Source organism: Erinaceus europaeus, chromosome 20 (genome assembly GCF_950295315.1).
Source record: "Erinaceus europaeus chromosome 20, mEriEur2.1, whole genome shotgun sequence".
In the NCBI taxonomy this organism is placed as follows: domain Eukaryota; kingdom Metazoa; phylum Chordata; class Mammalia; order Eulipotyphla; family Erinaceidae; genus Erinaceus; species Erinaceus europaeus.
Genome location: NC_080181.1, coordinates 25141522 through 25168486, shown reverse-complemented (window position 1 = coordinate 25168486; position 26965 = coordinate 25141522). Strand labels below are relative to the sequence as shown.

At 48.1% G+C, this 26965-nt stretch overlaps 1 protein-coding gene across 11 annotated transcripts in view; it reads left to right on the top strand.

Annotated features, from left to right (window-relative positions):
- The window catches only part of KIRREL3 (kirre like nephrin family adhesion molecule 3), a 624884-nt gene that overhangs the window by 477135 nt on the left and 120784 nt on the right, over positions 1-26965 (top strand). For all 11 annotated transcript variants that reach the window (XM_060180147.1, XM_007539447.3, XM_060180153.1 and 8 more), the window contains one exon: positions 24454-24531. In XM_060180147.1, coding sequence (XP_060036130.1) covers positions 24454-24531 — 78 coding nt within the window. The remainder of the gene's footprint in view (positions 1-24453; positions 24532-26965) is intronic.

Here is a 26965-nt window from a genome sequence, read left to right as displayed (position 1 = left end):
TGAGCGGGATGGGGTACATCGGCAGGGCTTGGTGCCGAGGATGCTCCCACTCCCTTCTACATCCCAGGACCCACGCTTAGCCGGGGTTCCACAAAGCCACAACAGGTTATTAATTCAGGGAAGGAGAATTCAGACCTCCGTACCCCTAGAATCCTGCCCCAGTCCTGCCCTAACTTAGCAGCACAGCCTCCTGTGTGGCTGACATGTTGCAAACACTTAAATATGAAAAATCGCCTGTGTTCCTCTGCTGAAGGATGACCAGAGTGAAATGCACTTACCCCTATTTTATGGACTAGGGAACTGGGACTCAAGAGAAGCTGAGTAAAGAAGTCCAAGGTCGCACAGCTGTAGTAGACACTCAAGTCAGAACTTGTCTGGAACTTGAGCCCCACCACCGTCTGAACCCTCGGACACTGCAGCATTGCTCTGGCATCTCTGGTTCCATTCCACCCAAAACAGCCCACTTTGCTGATGGGAAAACAAGAACTCAAAGAACTTAAGGAACTTGCCTGTAGCCAGACAGCTAGCAAATAGCAAATGTAGGACTTTGCCCCATCCATTCCTGAGCTAGCACTCACCCCTGGCCCCCAGGACCCCACCTTCCTACAGCAACCCTCCCCACAAGTCATTCATTCCTTGCATTCAGTCACCCCCACATACACACTAAAAATAAGGGGGAAAGATAAATGGCAATGAGAATTGTGTTCAACTATTTTACTTAAGTCATAATCACCCTAATCTAAATTTACAGGAATGTATTACACACTCTAATCATTCACATATATTGTACTGCAGTTTCAATTTAGTGAAAAGTAAAAGCCATTCAGAAGGCAGAAATATGTTAAGTGAACATCTCCCAGATTAAGGCCTTCCGTCAGACAAAGCACAGCGGGCTTTTGATTCAGGGGTCAGTGGTGTCTGCTTGGGTCTGGGTGCCTTTCCTTTTCCTGTGATGAAAGGCAGGGGGAGTCCAGAACAAAATGAAGACCCCGGGGGTGCAGGCTTGGGTTGTGGGCTGGGGGAGCCATGGCGGCTCCATGGACTCACTGCTATGGAAGAGAAGGAAGATCCCCATGGGGTCTGCTGAGTGGATTCCCGCTTCCCTCTGCGTCTCGCACCCTGCCTCTCTCCACGCAGCTCTGCTCCTGTCCTCCTGAGTATAGCATGCACTTTCTTTATTTCTTTTCATTTTATTTATTTATTATTTCCTGGATAGATGCAGAGAGAAATTGAGAAAGAAGGGGGGCGAGACAGAGAGAGAGAATAAAAAACTGCTTCAGCATTTGGGAAGCTTTCTCCCTGCAGCTGGGGACTGGGGACTTGAACACAGGTCCTTGTGCATTGTAGTAAGCATGTGCTTTCTGACCTCACAGCCTTGGCACCTGCCATCTCCTCATTCTGGAATGCCCTGCGGCTCCATGGACACCTGTCTCTTGCTGTCCATCGTTTTCAGTTTTACAACAACCCCTGATGACCCCACTCCAAACACTGCCTGTGTTGTCAGTCACTCCCTATATACACTATCAGGGGATCCTGGACTCCCCACATTAGAGCACTCATCACACTGAGTCAGAATGGCCTACTGACTTCTGTCCTACCCCAAGCTCCTGAGAGTCAGGGGCGTTTGTCTTCTTCACAGTCATGTTCCTTCAAGCCCAGCCACGGTAGATGCTCAGCGCTGTTTACTGGATGAAACAATAAGCATGAGCCTCTATCCACTGGTTTGTTCTTCCCCCAACACTTTCACTGTCCTGGCCACACACCTGTCCTGAGGCTCCTCTTTGCGCTCAGCCAGGCATCTCCCTTTCTGACCAAGTGACCGTAATGAGCCCCTGATCAGTCACCAAATGTTGTATAACCCTCACCTAAACCCAGCTCTTCCCCCTGCATCCCCACCCCACCCCCCACAACAGCCCCTTTATCCTGGGCACTTCAGGGTCCAGAAAAGATGCCAAGGTTTGGTGTGGCACCGTCAAAATTGAATTTGAAACCTGAAGGCCTCAGTTCAGCTCCCATCTCCGCTACACATATTGTGTGAGCCTGAACAAGGCATCTAATCTTCTTGCGCCTCAGTTTCAGGTTCATGAAATGGAGAGTTATGGAACCTGTTACCTGCCTCAGTGCGCTGCTGTGAAGGCTGAATGACAAGCACAGTGCGAGGGGGCTTACAGACTCTTACAGCTGTGGTGCATTCCCTCCTGCATATACAATGAAAGGCAGAGGGCATGCAGGACAAAATGAGGGACATCAGGATTCCAGTTTGGGTGAAGGTGAGGGTGAGGGTGAGGGAAGGACCATGGATGGTTCTGTGGACTCACAACTCCTGATTTCCTTAACTAGTGTATTTCCGAAAAGGCTCATAGACATAGAAAAGCCCCAGAACTCTCGTGTGTGTACACACATACACACAAACACACACACACACACACACACACACCCTTGTGTACCACAAGAGAGACCCAGCAAGACCACTCTGTGCCTGGTCCTGACTCTGCAGCTCCGATTGAATTACCTACTTACCTGCTTACTCTATAATGATTCGACCGGGGAAATGGTTGCTCTCAGCAATGAATTCTTATTGATTTGGGCAGCGTGTTCCTCATGAACAAGGACATGGGAAGAGCAGCTGCTCTAATTCAAGACCCAGGGTCCAGCGTCCTGCTCAGTTTTCCCTAAAGTGCTCCATCATCTGAATTCACCCCTCACCTCCCACCCACCCCACCTCACCCCCAAACACAGCCCCATCCATCCAGGAGGGCTCCTACGGCTGAGTAATGTGCTCCAATAGAGAGTTTGTTTTGAGAGAGAGGAAGTAAAGAATAATGTTCCTTTTCCAAGCTACTGAGGGAAATAAGAAGGCAGACGGCCATTACTCAGGCTGGAATCCTGCCAGGGCTTATGATATCATATTTATTTGCCAAGAAAAACACCTCCCTCCTATCTCTCAGGCCATGAAAGGAAGCAAAAGCCCAGCTCCAATCGTGCTCTGTGCAGTGGGTTTAAGACACACAGACGGAGCTTAACAGTAAGGAAGGCCGTTTACATTTATGGGGTACCTCTTAGCATGATGGCCCCCTGGAGGGTGACAAGTGTCATGGACAGATGAACAGACAAGTGTGAAGTAAACACATCCCTCCCTGCCCACTTACGTACAGTCAGGCTCCCTCAAGCCCTCACTGCCATTTGGCAAGAGGTAAATAAAACAGCAGTTTCTTTTTTTAAAAATATTTATTTATTCCCTTTTGTTGCCCTTGTTGTTATATTGTTGTAGTTATTATTGATGTCATCGTTGCTGGATAGGACAGAGAGAAATGGAGAGAGGAGGGGAAGACAGAGGGGGGAGAGAAAGAGAGACACCTGCAGACCTGCTTCACCACTTGTGAAGCGACTCCCCTGCAGGTGGGGAGCTGGGGGCTCAAACTGGGATCCTTATGCCCGTCCTTGTGCTTTGCGCCACCTTTGCTTAACCCACTGCGCTACCGCCCGACTCCCAGAACAGCAGTTTCTTATCCAGTCCTCTGCTCCCAAACACTGTTAAGAAAAATGGGATCAGGCTGGGTGAATAATTCATCCAGGAGGGCTCATGGCATGCTGTGTACATGACCCGAGTTTGAGTCCTGGCACTTAATGGGAGATGCCACTGGCACTGGGAGAAGTTCTAGTGCTTTGATGTCTCTCCTCTCTAATTGGAAACAAAGCAGACTGGGGTGATGAAATTGTGCATGTGTGAGACTCAGAACCCCCCCCCCAAAAAAAAAAGAAGAGAAAAGAAATAGGGGGTGGTGATAGATAGGGACAAAGAAGTGGCTCAACAAGTAGAGTATAGGACTTGCATTATAAGGTCCTGAGTTGGATCCCTGGCACTGCCTCTACCAGAGTGATGCTCTGACCCTCTCCTTTCTCACTTAAATACATAAAGGACCAACATGATAGCACACCTAGGTGGGTGCTTGCTTTTTCATGCATGTGACTCATATTTGAACATGGTCTCCACCAAATTAGGAGAAGCTTCACTTGCTGTGGTGCAGTGTGTGTGTGTGTGTGTGTGTGTGTGTATCTGAAAGTCAGCCCAGAGCATGAAACCCCAGTGTGAACATCAATATATATGAATAAAGGGTAAGAGGAAATTCCTTAGCTGCCTTGGTAACACATTGCCTCCTTATAGTACACTCCAGGGCTCTGCCAACACACCCAACAATGGCTAATAGCTGATACTGTTGGGCTAAAAATGGCCATTATTAGGATACTGGCCCTTTGGCTGTGAGGCAGCATCAGGTCTTCAGGTGGAGGGAATAGCTGTTCACACCAGCATCTGTTCACCCTGAGCCTGGGGCTGGAGTAGGAAAGGGATGCTCACTGGAATCACTCAAAAAAGCCACCTTGGCTTGCTCTGCCAGCCTGGAGCCAGCCCACTGGACAGGGGCCGAGCCAGAGAAATGTACAAAATGAGTGTTCAGACCATTGGGGACCCTATTTCAGAAAGGGAGGAAGGGGCTCACCCCAGATTCAAGGGGCACAAAGGGCAGCTGTCAGAGGAGGTGAGTGTTAATGCTTTCCAGGGTCATGAGGGACAGAGCACCTCCACCTCCGGGTGGCCAGCTGCTAGCGCCCTGTCCCAGGCCATGTATCCCCCTCCCAGGGATGGTGTGGATGACGGTTTTGCCTCACTTAAGTACACAGCCCATGACTGCGAGCCTGGATTGGCGCCCCACTCACCACCTTCCCCCCTCAAGTTGTATTTCTGGAATTTCACTCCCGGGGATGGCTTTGTGGCAGATACATCATCTCATTTTCCTGCAAGTCCTGAGGGGCTGCCACCAGATTGCACACACTGAATGTCAGCTACATTAAACTAACACATTCACATCATTGAAAAACCCTATTTACACATAATAAACATGAGGATAGATGCCACGGAGGAAATAATATAGTATTGATTAAAACAATGGCCTATAATGCCTTCTGAAAGGTGGCGAGTGCCCAAAACCTCCACTGTGGGCCAGCCCATGGCAGCATCCCTGCCAGGGATGGGGGATGAGGGGTCATCCTGCAGATAAGGAAGATGATTATTTCCATGGCCAAGGGCAAAAGCGCTCTCCCTCCTCCTCCTCCTCCTCCCTTTTCCTCTCTCCTCTCCAGCCTCTCCTAAGGCTCCCCATGTCCATACATTCTCTTCCATGTTTCCCTTCTCTCCTAATCCTGTCTTCATCTTCGCTATCTTCATTCTAACTCAGGGGAGACTCCCAGGGTAGGCCAGGCCAGGGAGGGTGGAGGTTCTCTCTCACCCAAAGGAACCTCTCTTCATGGGCCCCAACTGTGCACCAGGTTCTGTGCTAAGTGCTTGATCTCCTTAAAACAGATGTTGTTACTACTTCTGTTTTCTTTTTCTTTTTAATATTTATTTAATAGGACAAAGAAATTGAGGGGAAAGGAGAGATAAAAAGGGAGAGAGAGACACCTGCAGCGCTGCTTCACCACTTGTGAAGTTCCCCCCCACACCCCATACACACCCCTGCCGGTGGGGAGTGGGGATTTGAACTTGTGTCTTTGCACTTGGTAATGTGTGCACTCTACCAGGTGTGCCACTGCTCGGCAGACCATTTTTACAAGGATTTACTTATTTTATTATGAGAGAGAGGACATGAGAATGAGAAGGGGCAGTACCAAAATACTGCTCAGCTCTGGCATAAGGTGGTGCCACAGAGTAAAACCAAAGCCCTGGGGCTTCAGGCATGCAAGTTGGTGGCTGAGCTAGCTCCTTGGCCCCTGTTACTTCTGTTTTACAGAAGGAAGGGGGCCAGGCACACCTGGTTGAACAAACATATTCCAATGCTAAAGGACCCAAGTTCAAGTCCTCGATTGGTCCCCACTTGAAAAGGAAACATTTCACAAGCAATAAAGCAGTGCTGCAGAAGTCTCTCTCTCCCTATCTCTCCCTCTCTCTCTCTCTCTCTCTCTCTCTCTCTCTCCTTTATATCTCCCTGTCGCTTTGTGGCAGCGGGACGCGGAAGAGAAAGAATCCAAGCACAGAGGGAACACAATCCTTTATTCACACTGGCACCTCAGGGTTGGGTGAGAATGCAGCAGTTCGGGCCATGTGGAGCTAGCCAAAAATGGCCGTCCCCACTACACGCACCACCCTTCTGTCACCAAGGTAAAAAACCAACCGGGTGAGGGAGAGAGAGGAAGTAGGAGGGCTATTTATAGGGCAATAGCCAGGAGTGACGTGTCGGGACAGGATTGGTTGGGAAAAGCACTTGGGGATACCGTATTAACTGGTAGAAAGTGACACTGGCCTGAGAGGACATCTGCACAGCATCTCCCCCTTTTCCTTTATATCTAATGGACACAGTAAGGAAATATAGAGTGGAGCAGGCTTAAATGTTTTTAAGGAATGCTGTGCTCAGGTGGGAAGATGTGGGACGTTTTTGTGGGGGAGGGAAGACTTAAATGGCCGCCAGCCTTGTGAGATTCATGTGTCCCCCTATGCTCAACCCCTCTTTAGAGAGACTTACCTGGAGGGACTCATCTCATTGGTTAAGCTCTGCCAGGCTCAACCATCTACTCACAGTATTTCTACATTTTTACTTATCTTTCTATCTAGTCATTGCATTAAGATGGTTCAATATCTGTAAAAGACTCTATCTGTGACAGAGGAATATTAGTGTAGGGGTGAGCAGAAACCTTTTGGGCATAAACCTGAATGCTATAACAAAACAGGAAGGAACAAGTAAGGGAGCAGTAAGAGCCAGTGTGATGTCAAGGGAAGGCCTGGTGCACAAAGGGACGTTCCCTGTCTCTGGGGGCATCCCCTGCCTGGGGGGGGGGGGCAAGGCTTCGTAATGAGGGGGCGTGTCCTGCCTCAAAGGGCAGGACCTGTAGGCAGGAGGGCATGGCACTGGCCTGAGGGGACATCTGCACAGCATCTCCCCCTTCCCACTTGATTTCTCTCTGCCTCTATCCAATAAGTAAAATATAAAAAATTAAAAAGGAGGAAGCAGGCAAGGTGAAGCATTAGCTCTCCTGTTGGAGGCTGCATGGTTAGTAAGTATTGGGGCTGGGAGTGGAAGGCAGGCCCAGCTGACTCCATAGCACAGGCTGGTCTCATGCATGTGTGCATTGATTTACTATCTTTGCATGTAAATACAGAAATGGAGGGTGGGAGGCAGAGCTGCCTGGGCCCTGTGCCTATTGCTGGTTCGGTGGTCTGTGGCTGGGGGTGTCTATGAACAAAACAACCTTGGCTGTGATCCCAGCTGTCCCGTGCTGGGAAAGGGTCCTGCAGTTTGATAATCAAGTAGGTTCAGAGTCTTAAACATATAAGAGCTTGTTTTAGTGTGTGTGTGTGTGTGTGTGTGTGTGTGTGTGTGTGTGTCCGAAGACAGCGGGGGACCAGTAGAGGGGCCAAGCCCCAGCTCTGTGTCTGAGGGAAGTGGCTGAGTGAGCCTACATGCCTATGAGGCTGAAGAGCAAGCTAGCTTTTCCAAGATGAGGAGAGGGAGATAGCAGATCTTCCTACCAAGGACAGACAGCAGTGACACCCAGGTATTGAGCACCTGTCCTCCCTCTGCTATCACCACCTGACTGTATGACTCTAGACAAGTCACATAAAACTGTCTAAGCTGTGCACCCCAAATAACGGCAAGCCTGTTGCTTAGCTATGTTAGGACAGTTAAATGGGAAAATCAGTGTGGCTGCAGGAAGCGCTGGCCCAAGGGCTGTTGTGCCCAAGAGGACCCCAGAACTTTGCACCTCCCTCAGCCCTTCCCCTGGGGCTCAGGGTGTCTGTCCACAGGCAGTCAGCGTCCCTGCCAGGCAGCTGGATTTGGAAGGTAAATGGGCAGCTTTTGCATGTGCCCAAATCCTCGCCTTGCTGGGATTCCTTTCTTCTGCTACAGCAAGGATTTCCACTAAACCCTCCAACCGTGTCTGGATTATTGCTTCCGGCGGCATCTAGGGAGCACGTCCTGATACCAACTGAGGCAGGAAAAACACTGGAGGCAGAAACACAGGCTGGGGTTTAGCCAGGCAGCTGAGGCTGCTGGCAGAGCTTGGGTGGCCGAACTCATGGCTCAGCTTTGAAACACAATAGGAGAGGGTCCTCATGGACCTGAGCAGGGGCACAACTCAGAGTGCACCCCCTCATTGGAGAGGCTAGGACACTGAAGCCCAGAGGTGTAATGATTGGGTCACCATCTTCCAGTATGGTCAGAGGAACCACACAGGCAGATGGGGCCAAGAAAGGGGTAGAGGGCTGGCTTTGGAATCACACAGACTTGGGGCTCTTGGGCAGCCTGTGGGTCCAGAGCCATGAGGCCAGGTGAGGTACAGGTTCTCAGGGGCTGGCCTCCCCTTCCTGGCTCCCCCATGTCCCCTCTGTTCTTCCTCTCCAGCCTCAGCAGGACCCCTGAGGCTCCCCATGTCCATGCTGTCTCCCTTCTTTCTTAATCCTGTCTCCATCTTCATCACTGTCTTCATCCTGACTTGGGGGAGACTCCCAGGCTAGGCCAGGCCAGGGAGGGTGGAGATTCCAAACCTCCCACCCAAAGAATCCAGGGCAGGCTCTTCCTTTGTATACTCACAAGGAAAACAGGTAGAGCAATCTCAGACCGCAGGTGTCCCCTCTTATCCAGGGTGCACAGAAATGGTGCCTCTCTCCACACACACACATACCCTGTCCCTGAGGGAGATGCACCAGAAGGGCAGTGCAGGACTCACCAGAATCCCAGGGGCGTGGCTGGCGTGAGAAGAGGGAACCCCAGACACCACCCTCCACATCCAAAGCCCTCCTCAGACCAGCCCCCATGCCAGCCTGGCCATAAGCACAGTGCCAGCACACCATAGCTCTGGGTCAGCTCTCATCACAGTGCTGTGCCAATGCAGACGCTGACTCCAGGGGTGTGGGAATGGCTTGCCCAGGCCTGAGTGACACTTCCTGCTGCCAAGTGATATGTAATGAGAAGGAACTACAGGGATGTCCTCTAAAATGGAAGCTCAGGAAGGGGATGGGGGAACTATCATTTGTCTTGTCCACAGTATCTAAAGCAACCAGAACTGACTTGTGATGAACCCTCAGAAAATACAGAATGAATGAGTGAATGAATGGGCGAGTGGATGAAAGATGACTAACAAAAAAAAAAAAAAAAAACAGAGAGGAAAATCTGAATGGCTTGAAGCTTCCTCACCCAGGATTGATAAGCATCTGAGGACACTCAGGACACATTTCTCCAGAAGGGAGAGCAGGTGCAGGCAGAGAGAAGGTGCCGAGTGGGAGCCCTACAGAATCCTGTTCTCTGATCACCATTTGACCCTTAGCCCTGTATTCTCCCACTGATCCCTGAGATCTGAAAGGGCCCCACAGTGCACAGCAATGGACAGTGTCAGACATAGAGAAGGAATGTCCCAGGATAAGTCACACATCACATGAAAATCTTTACTGAGTACTTGCTGTACACTGCGCTGTGTGCTAGGAAGCAAGAGCTGTAGAGATAGTTTTACTGGCCTGGTTGCAAGGGGGACACAAAAGTAAACTACCACTAAAGTAGCTGCATCCCTAGGAAGTGACATAGAAGGGGCCTGCAGGGGGCAAGGGGAACCCAAAGGAGCCAGTGTCTGATTGCACAGGCAGGTGGGAGAAGGCCACAGCAGAGATTTGCCAAAGGAGTCTTGATCTGAGGTGGGATGATGCATTTGAGGGGTGTGAAACCCTGGAAGAAGGAGCATGGAGTTTCAAAATGTTCTCAGTCTCCACATGGCTAGTGTTTGGGGGCTTGGGGTGCAGGGGCCAGAGTTCAGGTCAGGAAGCAACCTGGGAGGAGTGTGCTATCCCTACTCATGTCTCTGAGCCGAAAGCTTCTTCCTCAACAAGGTTGGGGGTGGTGACTTCTCAGCTCCCTCCTGGTCCTCTCAGTCTATAGCATTTCTGACTAATTCACAAGATCAAATATGTACACAAGGCCAGAGGAGTAGAAAAGTACACAGAGAAGCGTGGGTTAATGCAACACAAACGCAAGTGGAGTGGTGGCTGAGCGACTGCCAGACCTGGAGAGTCATCCCCCAGGCAGGGGGCACATCCAGCTTCCAGACCTCTGCACACAGTTCCTTCTCCCGCCAGCAGTGCCTCTGGGAAGTTTCACCCTCTGTGTAGGAGCACCCAGTTGGCAGTAGGGAAAGAAACAGAGAGGAGGGGGCCGGGCGGTAGCTCAGCAGGTTAAACACAGACAGTGCAAAGCGCAAGGACCAGCATAAGGATCCCAGTTTGAGCCCCTGGCTCCCCACCTGCAGAGGGGTCACTTCACAAGGGGTGAAGCAGATCTGCAGGTGTCTGTCTTTCTCTCCCCTCTCTGTCTTCCCCTCCTCTCTTCATTTCTCTGTCCTATCCAACAACGACAGCAAGAACAGCAACAGTGATAAACAACAAGGGCAACAAAAGGGGAAAAAATAGCCTCCAGGAGCAGTGGGTTCGTAGTGCAGGCATCATTCCCCTAACCCAGGAGGCAAAAAAAAAGGGAGAGAAAAGAAGAGAGGAGAGCTGCTTTAGGGAAAGGCATTGGGACTCCCTCCTTGGGCCTTGGCTCCTTTAGTCAGCTTCTTCTTTGTCAGTGTTGGGGGAGCACCAACCCCTTTTGAGTCTGGGTTGCCGCCTGCATACGCACTCAGCCTGTGTGTAAATTCGGAAGGCTGAGCCAGCCAGTGGCACACCCAGTTAAGCACACATGTTACCATTTGCAAGGACCTAGGTTCAAGCCTCCACTCCCCTCCTGCAGGGGGAAGCTCCCGAACAGTGAAGCAGTGCTGCAGGTATCTCCCTATCTCTCTCCATTTCTGTTTCTCCCTTACCTCTCAACTTCTCTGTCCTATCAAGTAAAAAGAAAAAGAAGAAGGAAAGGAAAAAAATGGCAGCCAGGAGCAATGGAGTTGTCCTGCAGGCACCAAGCTCCAGAGATAGCCCTGGTGACAAAAAGAAAAAGGAAAGAAGTTGGTAGTCGGGTGGTAGCACAGCGGGTTAAGCCCAGGTGGCGCAAAGCACAAGGACCGACGTAAGGATCCTGGTTCAAGCCTCAGCTCCCCACCTGCAGGGGGGTCACTTCACAAACAGTGAAGCAGGTCTGTCTACAGGTGTCTGTCTTTCTCTCCCCCTCTCTGTCTTCCCCTCCTCTTTCCATTTCTCTCTGTCCTATCCAACAATGACAACATCAATAACTACAATAAAAAACTACAAGGGTAACAAAAGGGAATAAATAAATATATTTTTTAAATTTTATATTATCTTTATTTATTTATTGGATAGAGATAGTCAGAAATGGAGAGGGGAGAGAGATAGAGAGACACCTGCAGAACTGCTTCACCACTCATGAAGCTTTCCCCCTGCAGGTGGGGACCGGGGGCTCGAACCAGGGTCCTTGGGCACTGTAACACGTGCGCTCAACCAGGTGCACCACGACCCTGCCCCATAAATAAATATTTTTTAAAAAAGAAAAAGGAAAGAATGGAGGGAGGGATGGAGTATCAAGGAGAAAGAAAGAAAGAAAGAAAGAAAGAAAGAAAGAAAGAAAGAAAGAGAGAGGAAGCACCTCCAATGGAAGTCTCCTACCCTCATTTAAACTCTCTCAAATAAGGGAACTGAGGCCCAAAACAGAGTGAGAGGTTCTCCATCCACTAGCAAGAGTAAGTGAGGACACCGCTGGATGTCCCAGACCTCAGGGCAGCCTTGACCCAGAGCAGGAAGCTGCCCAGCTAGCAGAGGCAATGCCTGCCCCACAGAGCTACTCAGCTTAGAAGCACTATCCACTACTCTTCAATCCTCCTCATCTACCTCATCCTCCTCCTCCTTCCTCTCTCTCCCTCTATAATAGAGAAAGAACCAGAGTACCATTTTAGCATACACAGTCTGGTTGACCCAAACCTGTAACCACATGCATGCAAGTCCTGTGCTCCACCACCACACCACATGCTCTTCCTCATCTTAGACTTGCCCTATCCTCCCACCAGGGAGCTTTCCCTAGATTGGCCAAAAACACAACTCAGCTCATCCTGCAGTTCAGGCCTCCTGCAGACTGCTGGGACCATCCCCTGGGAACTGGCCAGAGCCCAAGGCCAGGTCCCCAGCCGCCGTTCATAGGCAGCTCAGCCACGGAGGCATGCCCCCGTACACGCAGGCCAGGGGAGCATTGCTTTTCTGGCACTGGCCCAAGGGGTCAGTGTGTGTGTTGGGGTGGGGTGGGGTGGGGGAGAGTGAGCAAACAACTCACAAGCAATCCAGCAGCAGGTTGGTGGGGCAGGTTGCAGTGGTGGAGCCCAGGACTTGCATGTATATTGGGGGGGGGAGCTGGGAGGCTGTGAAATAATATCATTTTCTTTTTTTTAATATTTATTCCCTTTTGTTGCCCTTGTTGTTTTATTGTTGTAGTTATTATTGTTGTTGTTATTGATGTCGTCGTTGTTGGATAAGACAGAGAGAAATGGAGAGAGGAGGGGAAGACAGAGAGGGAGAGAAAGACACCTGCAGACATGCTTCACCACCTGTGAAGCGACTCCCCTGCAGGTGGGGAACCGGGGGCTCAAACCAGGATCCATATGCCAGCCCTTGCGCTTTGCACCGCATACGCTTAACCCCCTGCACTACCACCCGACTCCCTAAAATAAATTTTTCTAAGGTGTCTGCTAGAATCTGGGATTCTTTGCTTTTCTCCCCCTATAATAGGTGAGCCTGCATGTTCTCTCTTTGTTTACACCCCTCTTTCCCTGTCTCTTATGCTGCCTGGGCAACCCCACCACCACCCCACCCCTGTCTCCCAGCCACCTTAGTCCTCTGCTCAGAAGCTGTTTGGTTGAATGGCCCCTGAGGGAGGGTCACACCCTGAGGCGCAGCATTGATGTGCAGGCCTGTCAGCAATCAGCCTCCTGCTGGGCTGGGCTTGGGCCTGGTAAGCAAACTTTCATGTTCTTATTAAATGACTGGCTGGTGCTTCAGATTCACTCCCCTGGATCTGTTTGAGGTTGAGTCCTTAATCAAAGATCTCAGGCGCTCCTTCACCCCCTCACCACTGAAAGGTTATCATTAAAGAGGAGGAAGACGCTTTGATTTTTGTTGCTGGCCAGCTTGGACCTGGATTCTAAAGGAAGTGGGGAGGGGTGCAAACCTTGGTTGTACCCCCTGGCCTTGTGTTCAAATCCCAGCACTGCCATTACCGGTGGGGTGGGGTGGGGTGAGTGATGGAATCTCTATGACCCCCCCATCCCTAGCCACCTCCCCCAGGCCATCTCAGGGGTCTGTCCTAGACCTCAGAATGAGGCTTCCATGGAACTTTCTAGAATGAGTGCTTAAGTTCACCAGTTATCTTGAAAAACAGCCCATGGCATTCACCCCAACCCTCTTCTGGAGCTCAGCACTAATGGGAGGCTGAGTCCTCTCATCCTCCCCTGCTGTCCCCTGCTGTCCCTGCACCACAGGGGAAGGGCTCTATCTGCCCTTCCTTGGTTTTTCAGGCAAGGGAAGCACTGGGAAAAGACTTCATGCAGCTACATGGATAGCTAGATAAATAATTACTAGATAAATAAATAAATACCAGTAAACAAAGAAGGCCTCCAATGAGTTTGAATTGCTGCCGTGCTGAGAGGTAACTGGCAGACTCAATTTAATTATAAGATACAGAGTTGTAATGGGGTGTGTGAGCCTCAAGGAGGGTTTGGGTAATGGGAGGCTGGCAGGGGTTCCTGCCGGCTCTGCTGGATCTGCTCCCCACCCCACTGCCTCACCTGCAGATTTGCTCTGCCCAGAGGAGACAAGATCTGGCCAGTCCTGGGGATTTCAGGGCCTCCTGGGGTCTCTGACACACCCCCACCCCAGACTGCCCAAGTTCATGGCTGTGGCAGTACCAAGTCAGGGAGGCCAGGAGGAGAGGCAGAGCTAGGTAGCACCCTGCTCACTCACCCCCTCCCTCTTGAGCCCTGCAAAGATGTCCCTGTTACTGGATAGGCAGGCAGACTGCCAGACAGTGAGAAGACAGCTGTGACTGTCTCTGACCCAGGACCAGAGCTTGCCAGCGCCCAGCCTCCATCCTGGACAGCTTCCCTGCCCATAGGGTTCCAGCCCACCAACTTAAGCCAACACCCTACCATCCAGGGACCCTAGAAGACCCCCCACTCCTTGGTCTCTGTCCTCCTTCCTGCCACCCACCTCACCCCCACCACCACCTCTAAGAGACAGCTAAGAGACAGCAGATGCCTCCACCCTGTGTGGCCTTCCTGCCCACTCCAAAGGTACATTCTGTGAGGTCAGCTCATGGTGTGAGGATTGAAAATGGATACAGGTATAATCAAGGGAAAAACGGGTACAGGTATAATCAAGAAATTGCTAGCATAGTTCAGAGACAAACCCGGATGGTGGTTAGGTACCAGAACAATAGAAAAGTTTACAATTAACCAGGCCTAGAGTAGGAATAATGCTAACTTTCCACTCCTGTAAACCCTGCTGCTTTCAGTAAAGTAGGATGTTTGTGAGAAAACAAGATGTTTTTGTACCAAGATGTGGTGCAAACCTAAAAGCCCCCCCAGTCATTAGATTTCAGGTAAACAAGCCAAGTCCCAGAACCTGTGCAAAACTATTGTATGTAACCAATGCTGGCATATGCTGCAACAAAGATAAAAAGATGCTTGTGACTGTGCTTAGGCGTTCAGTCCTTGGGTAGCTCCTGTGTGAGTCTTCCTTGGGCTGGACCCTCAGCTGAGTAGGCTTAAATAAAATTCATACTCAACCACCTGACTTGGTGTGGAGTATTGTGATTTCTGTGTGGAGAATTCGATCCCATTACATTGGCCCTTAGGGAGTCCTCTTGGTCCAATCTCAGCTTGTAGGACAGGGTTTGAAGACACACAACCAAATAGTAACCACTCTCACTCTCATAGAACCTGACCTTATGCCCCACCACCGTCCCCCTCCAGACATGTTTTTTTTTTTTTTTGATAGGGATATAGAGATTGAAAGGCAGAGAGAGTAAGAGACCACAGCACTGAAGCATCTTTCAATGTACTGGAGGCCGGGCTCAAAACTGGGTCGTGGATGTGACAAAACAGCGCTCTATCCAAGTGAGCTGTTTCACAGCTTTCTAGGCAGGGACTTCCCGGGGCCCCTTGGTTCTCCCAGCTCCACTACCAAGTGCCCTCTGGACACATATATACCTTCCTTCCCATAGGGCCTCTGCTGGCCTCCTGGCCTTGTGTTCCTTTCAGACCAATTCTGGCAGAAGGGCTCAGCTGGGACCTGGCATCAAATGCGCCATTGATTTACTTACTGAATTGTCAGAAAAGTCACAACACCTTTTTGCATAGAAAAGCATAGAAAAAAATATGTTGTGACTTATCCAAAAGCCCAATATTTACCATACAGCTCCAAGGAATGAAACTAGAGCCTCTCACATGTGTAGTACCATGCCTGAGTGACCCTCCTCCCCAGCCCAATTTTTTAATTCATTTCTCTTAGAAAGAGGCACACACAGAGGCATTGCTCTACCATCCCCGGAGCTTCCCCTGGTACAGTCCATGGTACTTCCATGTGGTACCTGGGTTTGAACGCAGAGCCTTGCACATGGAAGGTGTGCTGTCCACCTGCTGAGTTGTCCCCTGAATCTTCAAATGGATTTTAACCCTTCCTCTTCTACTTTCCAGTGTGTGACTTCTGAAAGACTACCACTTCGTGAGCCCGGCCTGTGCAGGGTACACTGGTACAATATCTTCACAGATCTACACAAAGAGACACATGAGATTGATTAAGCAGATGTTTAGCCTCCGCCTGGGCCCCTACCATCCCAAACAGCAGGGATGGTAGGGGCCCAGGCGGAGGCTAAACATCAAGAAAAGTACAAGGGGTAGGTGACAGCAAGCAGGGGTGGGAGGACTCTACCAACTTCCTGCTTCTCTCACTCATATTTTTTGGGAACCCAGCAGGTTCTACTAGGAAACAGATAAGAGACCCTCTCCCTGCCTGGCCTCCCCACTGCAACTGGCTGGCTGCACCAGCTGAGCATCCCCAGGGGCCTGGCACACAGCTGCTGAACATCTGGCCCCATGCAGACCTCAGTCATCAACTTCCAACTTCCTCTTAGGAAAAGGCTAAAGGCTTCCCAGGCATCCAGCCTTCAGGGTCCCTATGCCTCACAAAATAAGTAGATTGATGACAGTCTGGGTCAGGGGCAACAGTGGCCTTCATGGTCTCTTTTCTCTATTCGATTCCCACACAGAGAAAGTAGCCCACTGGGATTAGACAGTTTAAATCAGAGAGGGTGGCGGGAAGCTTGTAGAGCTGGTAAAACTATGGTATTACTCTCTGCATTTCACACAAGGTCTACTAGTCGTCCAAATAACCCCATCTATAATCCATCCTACTGGCCTCCGTGCCTTTGAGCTTGGGCCCTGAGTTATTTAATCTTTTGGATTCTCAGTTTCCTCTTCTGTCAAATAGGAATAATAATAGTACTTACCTTATTGAATTTTTATGAGGATTGAAGAAGCTAATGCATGCAAAATGCTTAGCCTAGAGAATGATAAATCATAAGCAATCAGTAAATAGCAACTTTAATTGCAGTGATGAATTAAGTGTTGTGTGGCCCCAGGGGCTGGTGGGGAAGGGCTGTTGGTGACACCAGTCAATGGAGGGGACAAAACTGGGATGCAACCGTACCCAGGCAGTCAGTGCCACAATTCCAGAATGTGAAAGGATCTCTTAAGCCCGGCAACCTCACAGCCTACACTGATGCCCCCTGTGGGTGGCCATGCCCTGAGTCTTCTAGTGGCCATATTGGAATTCCAGGGCACAACTTCTTCAAAGAAATGACTCTAGGCAACACAGAAGGTAGATGGCAACCCCAGTCCTCAAGAAAGGGCTAGTTGACAGGAGCCAGGCAGTCTCAGAGAGCCAACCCAGTGCGCTGACAATTGTAGTAGGCCTGGGGCTAAGCAATAGCTCTGCTTTCCAGCCTTATCCCTCAGAGTCAAAGGACCCCCCCAAAATTCCTAACTCTCCCCCCAAAAAGCCCATTACTTTATAAATAAAATCAGAAATAATACCTCTTTTCATAAGGTCAGTATGAGGGTGAGACAAAGAAAGTAAAACACCCTGCCAGCATGCTAAATGCCTACTGTCTTTTTTCCTGCCCATAATGCAGAGAATAAGGCCAACAAGGCAGAGATTTAGAGACATCAGAGGATTAGTGACCACAGGGAACCAGATTTCCTGCAGGCACATTGGGATCAGGGGCCAGTAGCCACCCAGACAATCACAAACCCCATGACTGGCACTAAGCGATTACTGATACTCTTCCTGCCTTGACCACTCTTTCTATATGAAGCTGCCTGGTGCTTTCATCAGACATCTGTGGGGCATAACCCCCAACCCCTAATGAGATCTACTGAGGATGCCCCAGTGGTCACAGAGAATTATTGGAATTGTCACAATGTTAATCAGTTCTCCCTACAAAAGGATACCTCCACATGAGTTTTTTGTGTCCATCACTATTTTCAAAACTTAATGTAAGCCCACAGCTGTTTCAGGTTTCTAGTATAAGAATTTGATTGGTATGTAATAGCATAGTTAATTAAATACAAATCAATAGCTTAAAGCAGCTAATTGATACTTAATATGAATGGGGAAAAACTTAGTTCTGTTATAATTAACTCATATTAAATAAGCAATGAAATAGCAATTATGTCTTTACAACAATGTAAAGTTTATGATTCTTTAATAAACTTTGAATTAGCCAGCAATGAGATTCTGAAATTATGAAACAGGTATTATTGAGCTATTAAACATTTATTACTTATCCTAGAGGACCAGAGCCACACACTAGTCAGGACTAATAAACCTTGACTATTCCTCTCTTCAGACTTCTTTACTGTAGAGGTTGATCAGAAAATTGATCGCTGCCTGATTGATGGTCATTACTGCCTGGGATGTTGAAAAATTATGCTAAGAGCAGGGCTGGGCAGAAGGCAGTTTAGCAGAATCAAGGCAAGACCTTTCCAAGCATGGCAGTCTAGCATCTTCACTCCATAGGATATCGCTGGGCAAAAGGACTGCTGATAGACAATAATCTACGAGAGAGACCAGGCAAGGCAGACCCCAACAAATCCCCAGCCTTCAGGCCTTGTGTGAGGGTAGATCCACACTCCAGGGCTGAGCTCACTCTCCCTCCCCGGGCTCCTGCAGCAGTGACTGCCCTTCGTGTGCAAAGAGTTTGGACTTTTCTTCATGGCATTCTTTTTATTGAACTTTGACTTTCTATTTCACTGAATATGTGATTTGCACCACCAACCAGATTGTAATCTCATTGAAAAGGAAGTTGGCCTTACCCAGTTTTGTATTGTCAGTAGTGCTTAATACCTCATAGCCTCTCAGTGAGTATCTGAGGACTGGATTTTATACATGTCATGTTTGATTATGGCATGCTGACCCATATTCTCCATCATTTGATGTATTTCATTACATAGCAAGTTGATCTATATCTAGTCCCCAACCCTCATGGACATTTTATTTTTTTATATTTTGTTTATTTATTGGATAGAGACAGAGAAAAGTCGAGAGAGAAGGGAGAGATAGAGAGAGACCTGTAGCACTGTGTCACCACTCAGGAAGCTTTCCCTCTGAAGATGGGGATCAGGAGCTTGAACTCAGGTCCTTGTGTTTGGTAACTTGTACACTCAACCAAGTGAGCCACCCCCACTCCCACCCCAGATCATTTTAGTTTGATCATCTTTGTCAGATCCCTATCTCCAAATAAAGTCACATTCTGAGGTACTAGTCAGGACATGAACATATGAATTGAAAGTAATGGCACCTTTTAACCCATAGCACTGTCCCAGCCAGAGCTGCTGTTCTCTGTTCTCTATTCCTTGGTTTGTCTGATTCAGTCTCTGAAGCTTCATCCCTTGTCCTAAAAACAAAGCCAGAAATAAGATTTGAATTCTAGTCTGAGCTCTGTTACCAGATAGGGCTTTGGCCTTGAGTTTTCATTTCTTTTTTTGGAGTCTCCATTTTAACCAAAATGGAGGAAATCATATCTTCCTTACCAGCTTTCAGAGAGCTACTGTGAGTATCAAATAAGATTGTAAATGTGATAGCATCATGAAAAAAAATAAGTACTCACAAATGTGAAGTAGTATCATTGTGTCATTACTACTACTACTACTACTAATAATAATAATAGTAATAATAATAATAATAAAGGAACCCTAAGGCTAGAAAAAGTCCCTTCCTCACCCACTGAAACTGAAGGAGAGCTATTCCATTTATAAAACCATCCCTTTTCATTCCTTTCAAGAGGAAATCGTGCATTTCCTCAATTCCTGTTCTGGTGAATTACAACTTACATTCACTGTGCACCCATCCTCCCCAACCTAATCCGTTGTGCTGCATCTAAGCCCACCAGGGGCAGTCTGGCCTGAGTAGGGGAAACAATCTCTGCTCTGTGATGAAGTCAGCTGACTTCCTGAACACCTGTCATATGCAAGACACTATCGTGAACTAAGGATACAACTAGGGGCTCAGAGCTGGAAAAGGTACAGTGCTAGCCATTCTATTGTCTAGCATAGAGACCAGGGATGCCTGAGATGTGATCTTCTCTCTCCTTCTGAAGCTTAGTTTGTCCTGATAACTGCTGGCTTGCGCAGCCTCATTTCCAAAGCGACTGTTCCCTTAAAGGTAGGTTTTTCCATTGCAAGGGAGATAGCATAATGGTTATGCAAAAAGACTTTCATGCCTGAAGCTCCCTAATTTCAGGTTCAACTCCCTGTTCCACTATAAACCAAAGTTGAGTAGTGTTTCAGGGGTGTCTCTCTCTCTCTCTCTCTCCCTCCATATATATATATATATCTTTCTCTCTTCCTCTCTGTTTCTCTTTCTCACTAAAAAAATGAAACAGATTAATAAAAATAAATATTTTTAAAAAGTAGTTCTTTCCAGGGTTCAGCAGTAGTGCAGACAGGTTAAGCACACATGGTCCAAAGTGCAAGGACCTGCCTAAGGATCCCGGTTCAAGCCCCCGGCTCCCCACCTGCATGGGGGTCGCTTCACAGGTGGTGAATCGGGTCTGCAGGTGTCTATCTTTCTCTCCCCCTCTCTGTCTTCCCCTCCTTTATCTGTTTCCCTCTCCCTATCCAACAATGACAGCAATAACAACAATAATAACCACAACAATGCAACAATGATAAAACAACAAGGGCAACAAAAGAGAGAAAAATAGCCTCCAGGAGTAGTGGGTTCATGATGCAGGCACTGAGCCCCATCGATAACCCTGGAGGCAAAAAAAAAAAAAGTAGTTCTTTCCACACTCTCATATGCAGGTGACCCTGAACTTCATTTTATCATTTTAATATTTGTTTTATTTTTTCATGAGATAATGATAAAGACCATTTCATATGAGAGGAAGAGAAGCCAGCATGACTCCAGTACAGACTGCACCAGGGATTGAACTGGGAGCTTCAGACATGAGAGCTCCATCATCTGCCAATGGTGCTATTTCCCCATAAGTCCGCTGGCTCTGGGCTTTTCTGTGATGAGCTCTCCTTTTTTATGTTAGGACAAGCTATACTTGTGTTGATCATTTTCCACCAACACTTTGGTGCATCTGGGTAGTTCTGCTATTAATAAACATTCAAAGTCTACATATAAAATACTGTTTCTGCTATTATAAAACGGACACCTTTGATCTGACTCTGCCACCCTTCCCAGTGCCAGGTGACAAGGGAGGCAGCAGTCTGGTGGCCAGTCTGGCTCACAAAATAAAAGGTTCCTGTTCTTTCTGTCACATTCCACCCTCTCTCCCTTTACCACCTGGTCCATCTGCCTTGACAGTATTATCCCCAGCCAAAGTGGTTAGTGCCTGCTTCCTCTGGTCCTCTCCCTTGTCCAGGATCTCTGACCACATCTGCCTGCTGGCCTCTATGTCCAGACTCTCTTCCCTTCCCCACCTCATGATTCTTCATGTAGACTCAATGCCCTCAAATTTAGCTCTGCAAATCTCTCCCAAGAATATCCCAAATTTTCATGGCTAGATAGCCAGCAAATTCTCACTTCCCTAGTCCTCCAACCCTCTGGTTCTTGCAAAGATCCTAGTGACTTCCCCCGCCCCACTTCTCTGTAGACTCCGTCAGAGAGCCCTCTCACTTAATAAATTTCAGCGGTGTGCTTATTAGTGCCTTGTAATGTAGCTGCCTAAATAATTAAGACTAACCCACACGTGTCAAATTAAATGAGCCAAATACATTGAGAAATTACCTCGGCCTCTATTTCTTTTATTAATTAGAATTTAGAAAAAAATCTTTTCCTCTTCATTTGCAAAAATCAAACATGTCCAGTGAGGCTCTAACTTATAATAACATTTTGACCATGAAGCCACTTCCCTGAGGAGGTCACCCTGGAGGGTGATTGCAGGGAGCTTAAGTTGGGGTGACAGAAATAGCTACCATATGCAATCTGGACTCAACAGGTGTCCCCACTTTCTAAATCTGTAGGAGAATTATGCCCCAAGAGTTGGGGGGACAGGAGAGGCATGCCCAGGAAAATCAACAGGAAGATTGACTTAAGTCCATCCAGCTTCTTCTGCTTCCACAACACTGTGCTCCCCCCCACCCCACCCCAAGCCCTCTTGGGCTCTTCCTGGAGCCCCAATCCCCTTTCTCCCTAGAAGCCAGGGATGATTGGCTTTCATCAGGATAAAAAGTCAATGGAAAAGATAATAAGAGTTGCCAGCAGAACTCTCAGAAGGCTAGAAATGGACCTACCCTATGACCCTGCAATTCCTCTCCTGGGGATATATCCTAAGGAACCCAACACATCCATCCAAAAAGATCTGTGTACACATATGTTCTTGGCAGCACAATTTGTAATAGCCAAAACCTGGAAGCAACCCAGGTGTCCAACAACAGATGAGTGGCTGAGCAAGTTGTGGTATATATACACAATGGAATACTACTCAGCTGTAAAAATACTACTCAGCCGATCTTGGATGGACCTTGAAAAAATCATGTTGAGTGAAATAAGTCAGAAACAGAAGGATGAATGTGGGATGATCTCACTCTCAGGCAGAAGTTGAAAAACAAGATCAGAAAAGAAAACACAAGTAGAACCTGAAATGTAATTGCCATATCGCACCAAAGTAAAAGACACTGGGGTGGGTGGGTGGGGAGAATACAGGTCCATGAAGGATGATAAATGACATAGTGGGGGTTGTATTGTTAAATGGGAAGCTGGAGAATGTTATGCATGTACAAACTATTGTATTTACTGTTGAATGTAAAACATTAATTCCCCAAAAAAGAAATAAAAAAAAAGAGTTGCCAGCAATGGGGTTGTTCTGACAATGAACAATACGAATACAATTAGAACAGGCTGGTTAACTGCCTGTCATCCACATGTTGGGGTTTCAATACCGTCTCCAGCAAGAGGCTATTGTGAGCTGCGGCTCCACGTCTGCTCACAGCCAGCTCTTCTGCCAGCCCCCTCCTGGCAGGCTGCATCCCTGCCTCTTGAAGGTGGTTGTTAGAAAGAATCCACAAATATAGTAAGTAAACATCAAAGGGACTTTGATCCACAGCGGCCCTCGACAGAGCTAGAGCCCCTGAAGAAAGGGCCAAGGCCTTGGATGAGGGAACTTAACATCATCAATTTGGGCGCTTGAGATGTAAGGCTGTTTGAAGTGAGGGCGGTTTGGCCGTGCCTTCAGACGAGCAAGCGTGGAGGGGAAGGGAGAGAAGTGAGTGTCTTTGGAACAGGGGAGCTCAGATCTGCTTCTCTGCTCTTTACTGATAGTCAATAAGCCCCTTTAAAATGGGGGGAGATCAAAGCTAGCAACCTCCCTGGGCCTTGGCATTCTGCCACAGCCAGCCACTGCTTTGTTTTTCTCTAGGCAAAAGCCCCCCAGCCTGACTCTCTTTCTCAGGGGCCCTTTCATCCTGCTGCCTTGGAAGGTGGACCTGGGGAACAATAGGTGGATAGAGAGGAAGGGAGGGTGGCTGTCTACACTGACAGCCTTGACACACACATAGTGTGTGTGCCAAGTGATGGCAGCTATCATGTGTGTGGCTTCTAGACAAAGTCTGGAGAGAGGTATCCAGAGAGTCAAAAATAAATAGAAAGCCATTCACCTCTTTTAAATCTCTCTCTCTGTCTCTCTCTGTCTCTCTGTCTCTCTGTCTCTGTCTCTATGTCTCTATGTCTCTCTCTCTCTCTCTCTTTGTCTGTGTGATTTGAATAGAAATAACCTGCCTCATGCGTTGTAGAAATTAGATGAGAAACTAGGTGTGGGGTCACTTCAGAATTCATAGAGCACTTAAGACAAAGTGGGCTGAAAGTCTGCAAACCAAGAGGAAGGTTTGCCTCATTCACAATGACATGATGACCACTGGCTTACAGACTACGGTGCAGAAACAAACAAACAAAAACTCAGTCCAAATGGTCCCTTGCACTGACTGTCTAGCATTGCTGTTCCCCCTTTTGTTTCCTGATTGGTCTGAGGCTTGTGGAAGCAGAGTCTCTGTCTTGTGTCTCCTAGCTATCCCAGCCCCTATGCTCAGGTGCAGACACTGAGTCCACACCTCATAAGGACTTGATGATGGTGCTGGTGTGCCTGACTAGGAGACTGAATAGGAGTCTCCAGCCCCAGAAACTCACCCTCTTCTGGGAACAGACTGTCTATACCTCAACCCCTGAGTCTAACTTCCAAATTACTCAACCAACTTCTTCATCCTTCTGGGTCACCCACAGTGTGGTTGGATAGCTCCACTCCTGGACACCACCAGTTGAACTCTGAGCTCTCTCTCACAGACCTAATCTGGGATAGCCCTCTAAGGTGGGAGTGTAATCTATAGGGTTAATTTACAGAGTTGACTCACTTAGCTATGAAATAATGGTTTCTAAACCCAGACTGCCCGTGTTCAAACTCTGGCTCCACCATCTACTAGTTCCATTTTTCTAAGGCTGATTGCTTAATGCACCTGCAAATGGAGAGGATATGGGTAGCAAGTAACAATAAGATATACCTCAGAGGATTGTTGTGGAAATCATGAAGAATTGCTGGCTTCAAACTATGCTGGGGGTGTGGGGGTGGTGGGAGCACCAAGACAGCTCACCTAGGTAATATTCTTGCTTTGTCACACGCACAACCCAGGTTCAAGGCCAGCTCCCACCACACTGAAGGAAGCTTTTGTTCTGTGGTGTCTTTCTCTCTGTCTCTCCATCTTGGTCTCTGCCTCTGTCTGAGAAAGTTGGCCTGGAGTGAGCAAAACCCCAGTGATGACAAAAAAAAAAAAAAGTAATATCTAGATATAGTAAGCTCCATGTAAATGTTGGTTAAAGAAGGAATTAGCCTTGTTTGTGAGCACAACAAGCTGTGTGTCCCCTGCAGAGGGGTTTTCACTGTCATGCACCTATTCCCAGCTCACCCATTTGTGTCTTTCTTCCAGAGCTGGGACTCCAGAAGAGAGGATGCTGTCTGGTGCTGGGCTACATGGCCAAGGACAAGTTTCGGAGGATGAATGAAGGTCAGTGAGAACCTTCCCACCCTCTCTGGGATAGCAGGGGAGTGGGGAGAAGGAGCTCTGTTCTACAACCAGGAAAAGAACCTGGAACGTGTCCAATAGGACAGTGAGAGATCAGTTTGACTTCCATGAAGCCATTTATGTAGCAATGTGGGGAGAGTGGCTCATGCCTGATACATACTATGCTGGCTCACAAGCATCCCCCTTATGCTCCCTTCCTTCCTCTCTTGGTAGCCCCTACTTCTCTTCCTTTTTCCTTCCTACCTTTTGTTCCCCGCCCATCCAGTGCAATTAAATTCTTTCAATTAGATTTCTAATCCAGACCCACCTTTCTCTTTCATCATTCACATTTCTTGAATGTGTATTGAATAAACAGCACCTTGCAGGGTGCTTAAGAGAATACAAAAGAAGAACGAGACAGCTTTGATTCTCTAAAATCTTGTACTTGAAAACCCACCTTCTTTTCCAATTCCATTGTCCCTACCTCTCCCCCTTACTCAAGGGTCATCCTGCTTTCCTGTGCACTGGGTCTTCCTTCCCTCTGAGGCCTAACTGCACCACAGAAGGCTTGGGAAAGTATTGGCATTGACACAGAGGCTGGGGTATGAAAAGAGTGCTGTCACTTATAGGCCTGCTATAATAAAGAGCCAATCCCCTCATCCCCAGCCATCTGTCTCCATGCAACTAATAACCCTCTCCATCAGATGCCACAACTGTTTGTCAGGATTCAAAAGTAGGCAAACAATGGCTAGGGATGTCATTTATTCATTAAAGTCAGACAAATGAAGCCTGGCTTCCCACCAGTGCAGCTTGCCATGAGCTGGGTCCCTCTTCTCCCCAGACCCAGGGCCCCTGTAGCCTTATCCCCATTCCAGGCATGAATGAGGCAGCTCACCTGCATCATGTTCATCCCTAGAGTTAGACCCCACCATTGTTCCAGGGCTCTCTCTCGGCACTTCCCCCAACCCAGAGTGGGTGCTGGCACCCATACCCCTCTGTGCTCCCTAGAACTAGTATCACACAGCTATAGGCATGTCACCAGAACCCATCACAGTGACAATCTGACAAGAGCCAGATCAGCGTGATTATACACAAGGAGTGATCACGTCGCCCAGTCTGCAGCCTGTCTTTGGAAGAATGCAGCAGCACAGAGAAGCGGCTCCCCGTTTGCAGAAGCCCCTGACTGTACTGCATCTTCTGCACCCTACCAGTCAATCGCCCTCCCTGGCTTCTTTCTTTTCCCACCCACCCTCTCCCTTCCAGCACCACCTTCATGAGCATGCTAGGCAGTAACTTCTAATTTGTGGGAACTGACAGGGCCCCTCTGTCCATGGTGCTGAATAGACATGTTCTCTTGCTGGCATTGCTCATTAGAGAGGTTGAAACAAGGTTCATGGGGTTTCGGGAAGCTGAAAAGTCAAGGGCTAGATGAATGTGAAACCTCAGATTCCAGATGACTGACCCCAGTATTCTGGGGTCTTAAGAACCTGTGATGGGGCCAATGAGCATGATTTGACTCCCCCCACTCCCAACTTTCACAAGTAGCTAAGAGAGTTCTGCTAGTCAGCTTGGCCTATCATAACAAAATACCACAGGCTGAGTGATTTAACAGAAATTTATTGACTCACAGTTCTGGAAGCTGTAGGTTCTAATTCAGGATACCAAAATGATCTAGTTCTGATGGGAAAGAGAGGCAAGATCTCTGGTATCTCCTCCTCCTCGTTCTCCTCCTCCTCATCTTCTCCTTCTTCTTTGTATCTCTTTTTATATAGACACGAGTCCTATTGAATTGGGGCCCTATGCGTATGACTTTATTTAATATTGTTGATAATTACTTATGTAAAGACACTATTCCTGAGTCAGAAAAATAGCTCACTTGAATAATGTGCTGCTATACCATGCACATGACTCAGGTTCAAGTCTGGTCACCACTGCATTAAAGGAAACTTTTATGCTGGGGTCTCTCTGTATCTGTCTATCTAAAATAATAATAATAATAACCTATTCCAAATACAATCATATTAGGTGTTTAGGTCTTTAATATAAATGGGGGGAGGAGGTAGCTCAGTACTAGAAAGGATTTGCAGGCCTGAGAGCCTAGAAGCACCAAGCTCAATCTCCAGGACCACCATATACCCAGCTGAGTGTTGCTTTGGTTTCTCTCTCATACTCTCTTTCATAAATATAATTAAGCAAATTTTTTAAATTTCTTTATTGCAGGATTAATGGCTTATAGTTGACAGTAAAATACAATAGTTTGTACATGCGTAACATTTCCCAGTTTTCCACATAACAATACAAACCCCACTAGGTCCTCCTCTGCCATCATGATTCAGGACCCAAACCCTCCCTCCCATCCCAGAATCTTTTACTTTGGTGCAATAAAGTAACTCCAATCCAAGTCCTGCTTAGTGTTTTCCCTTCTGAGCTTGTCTTT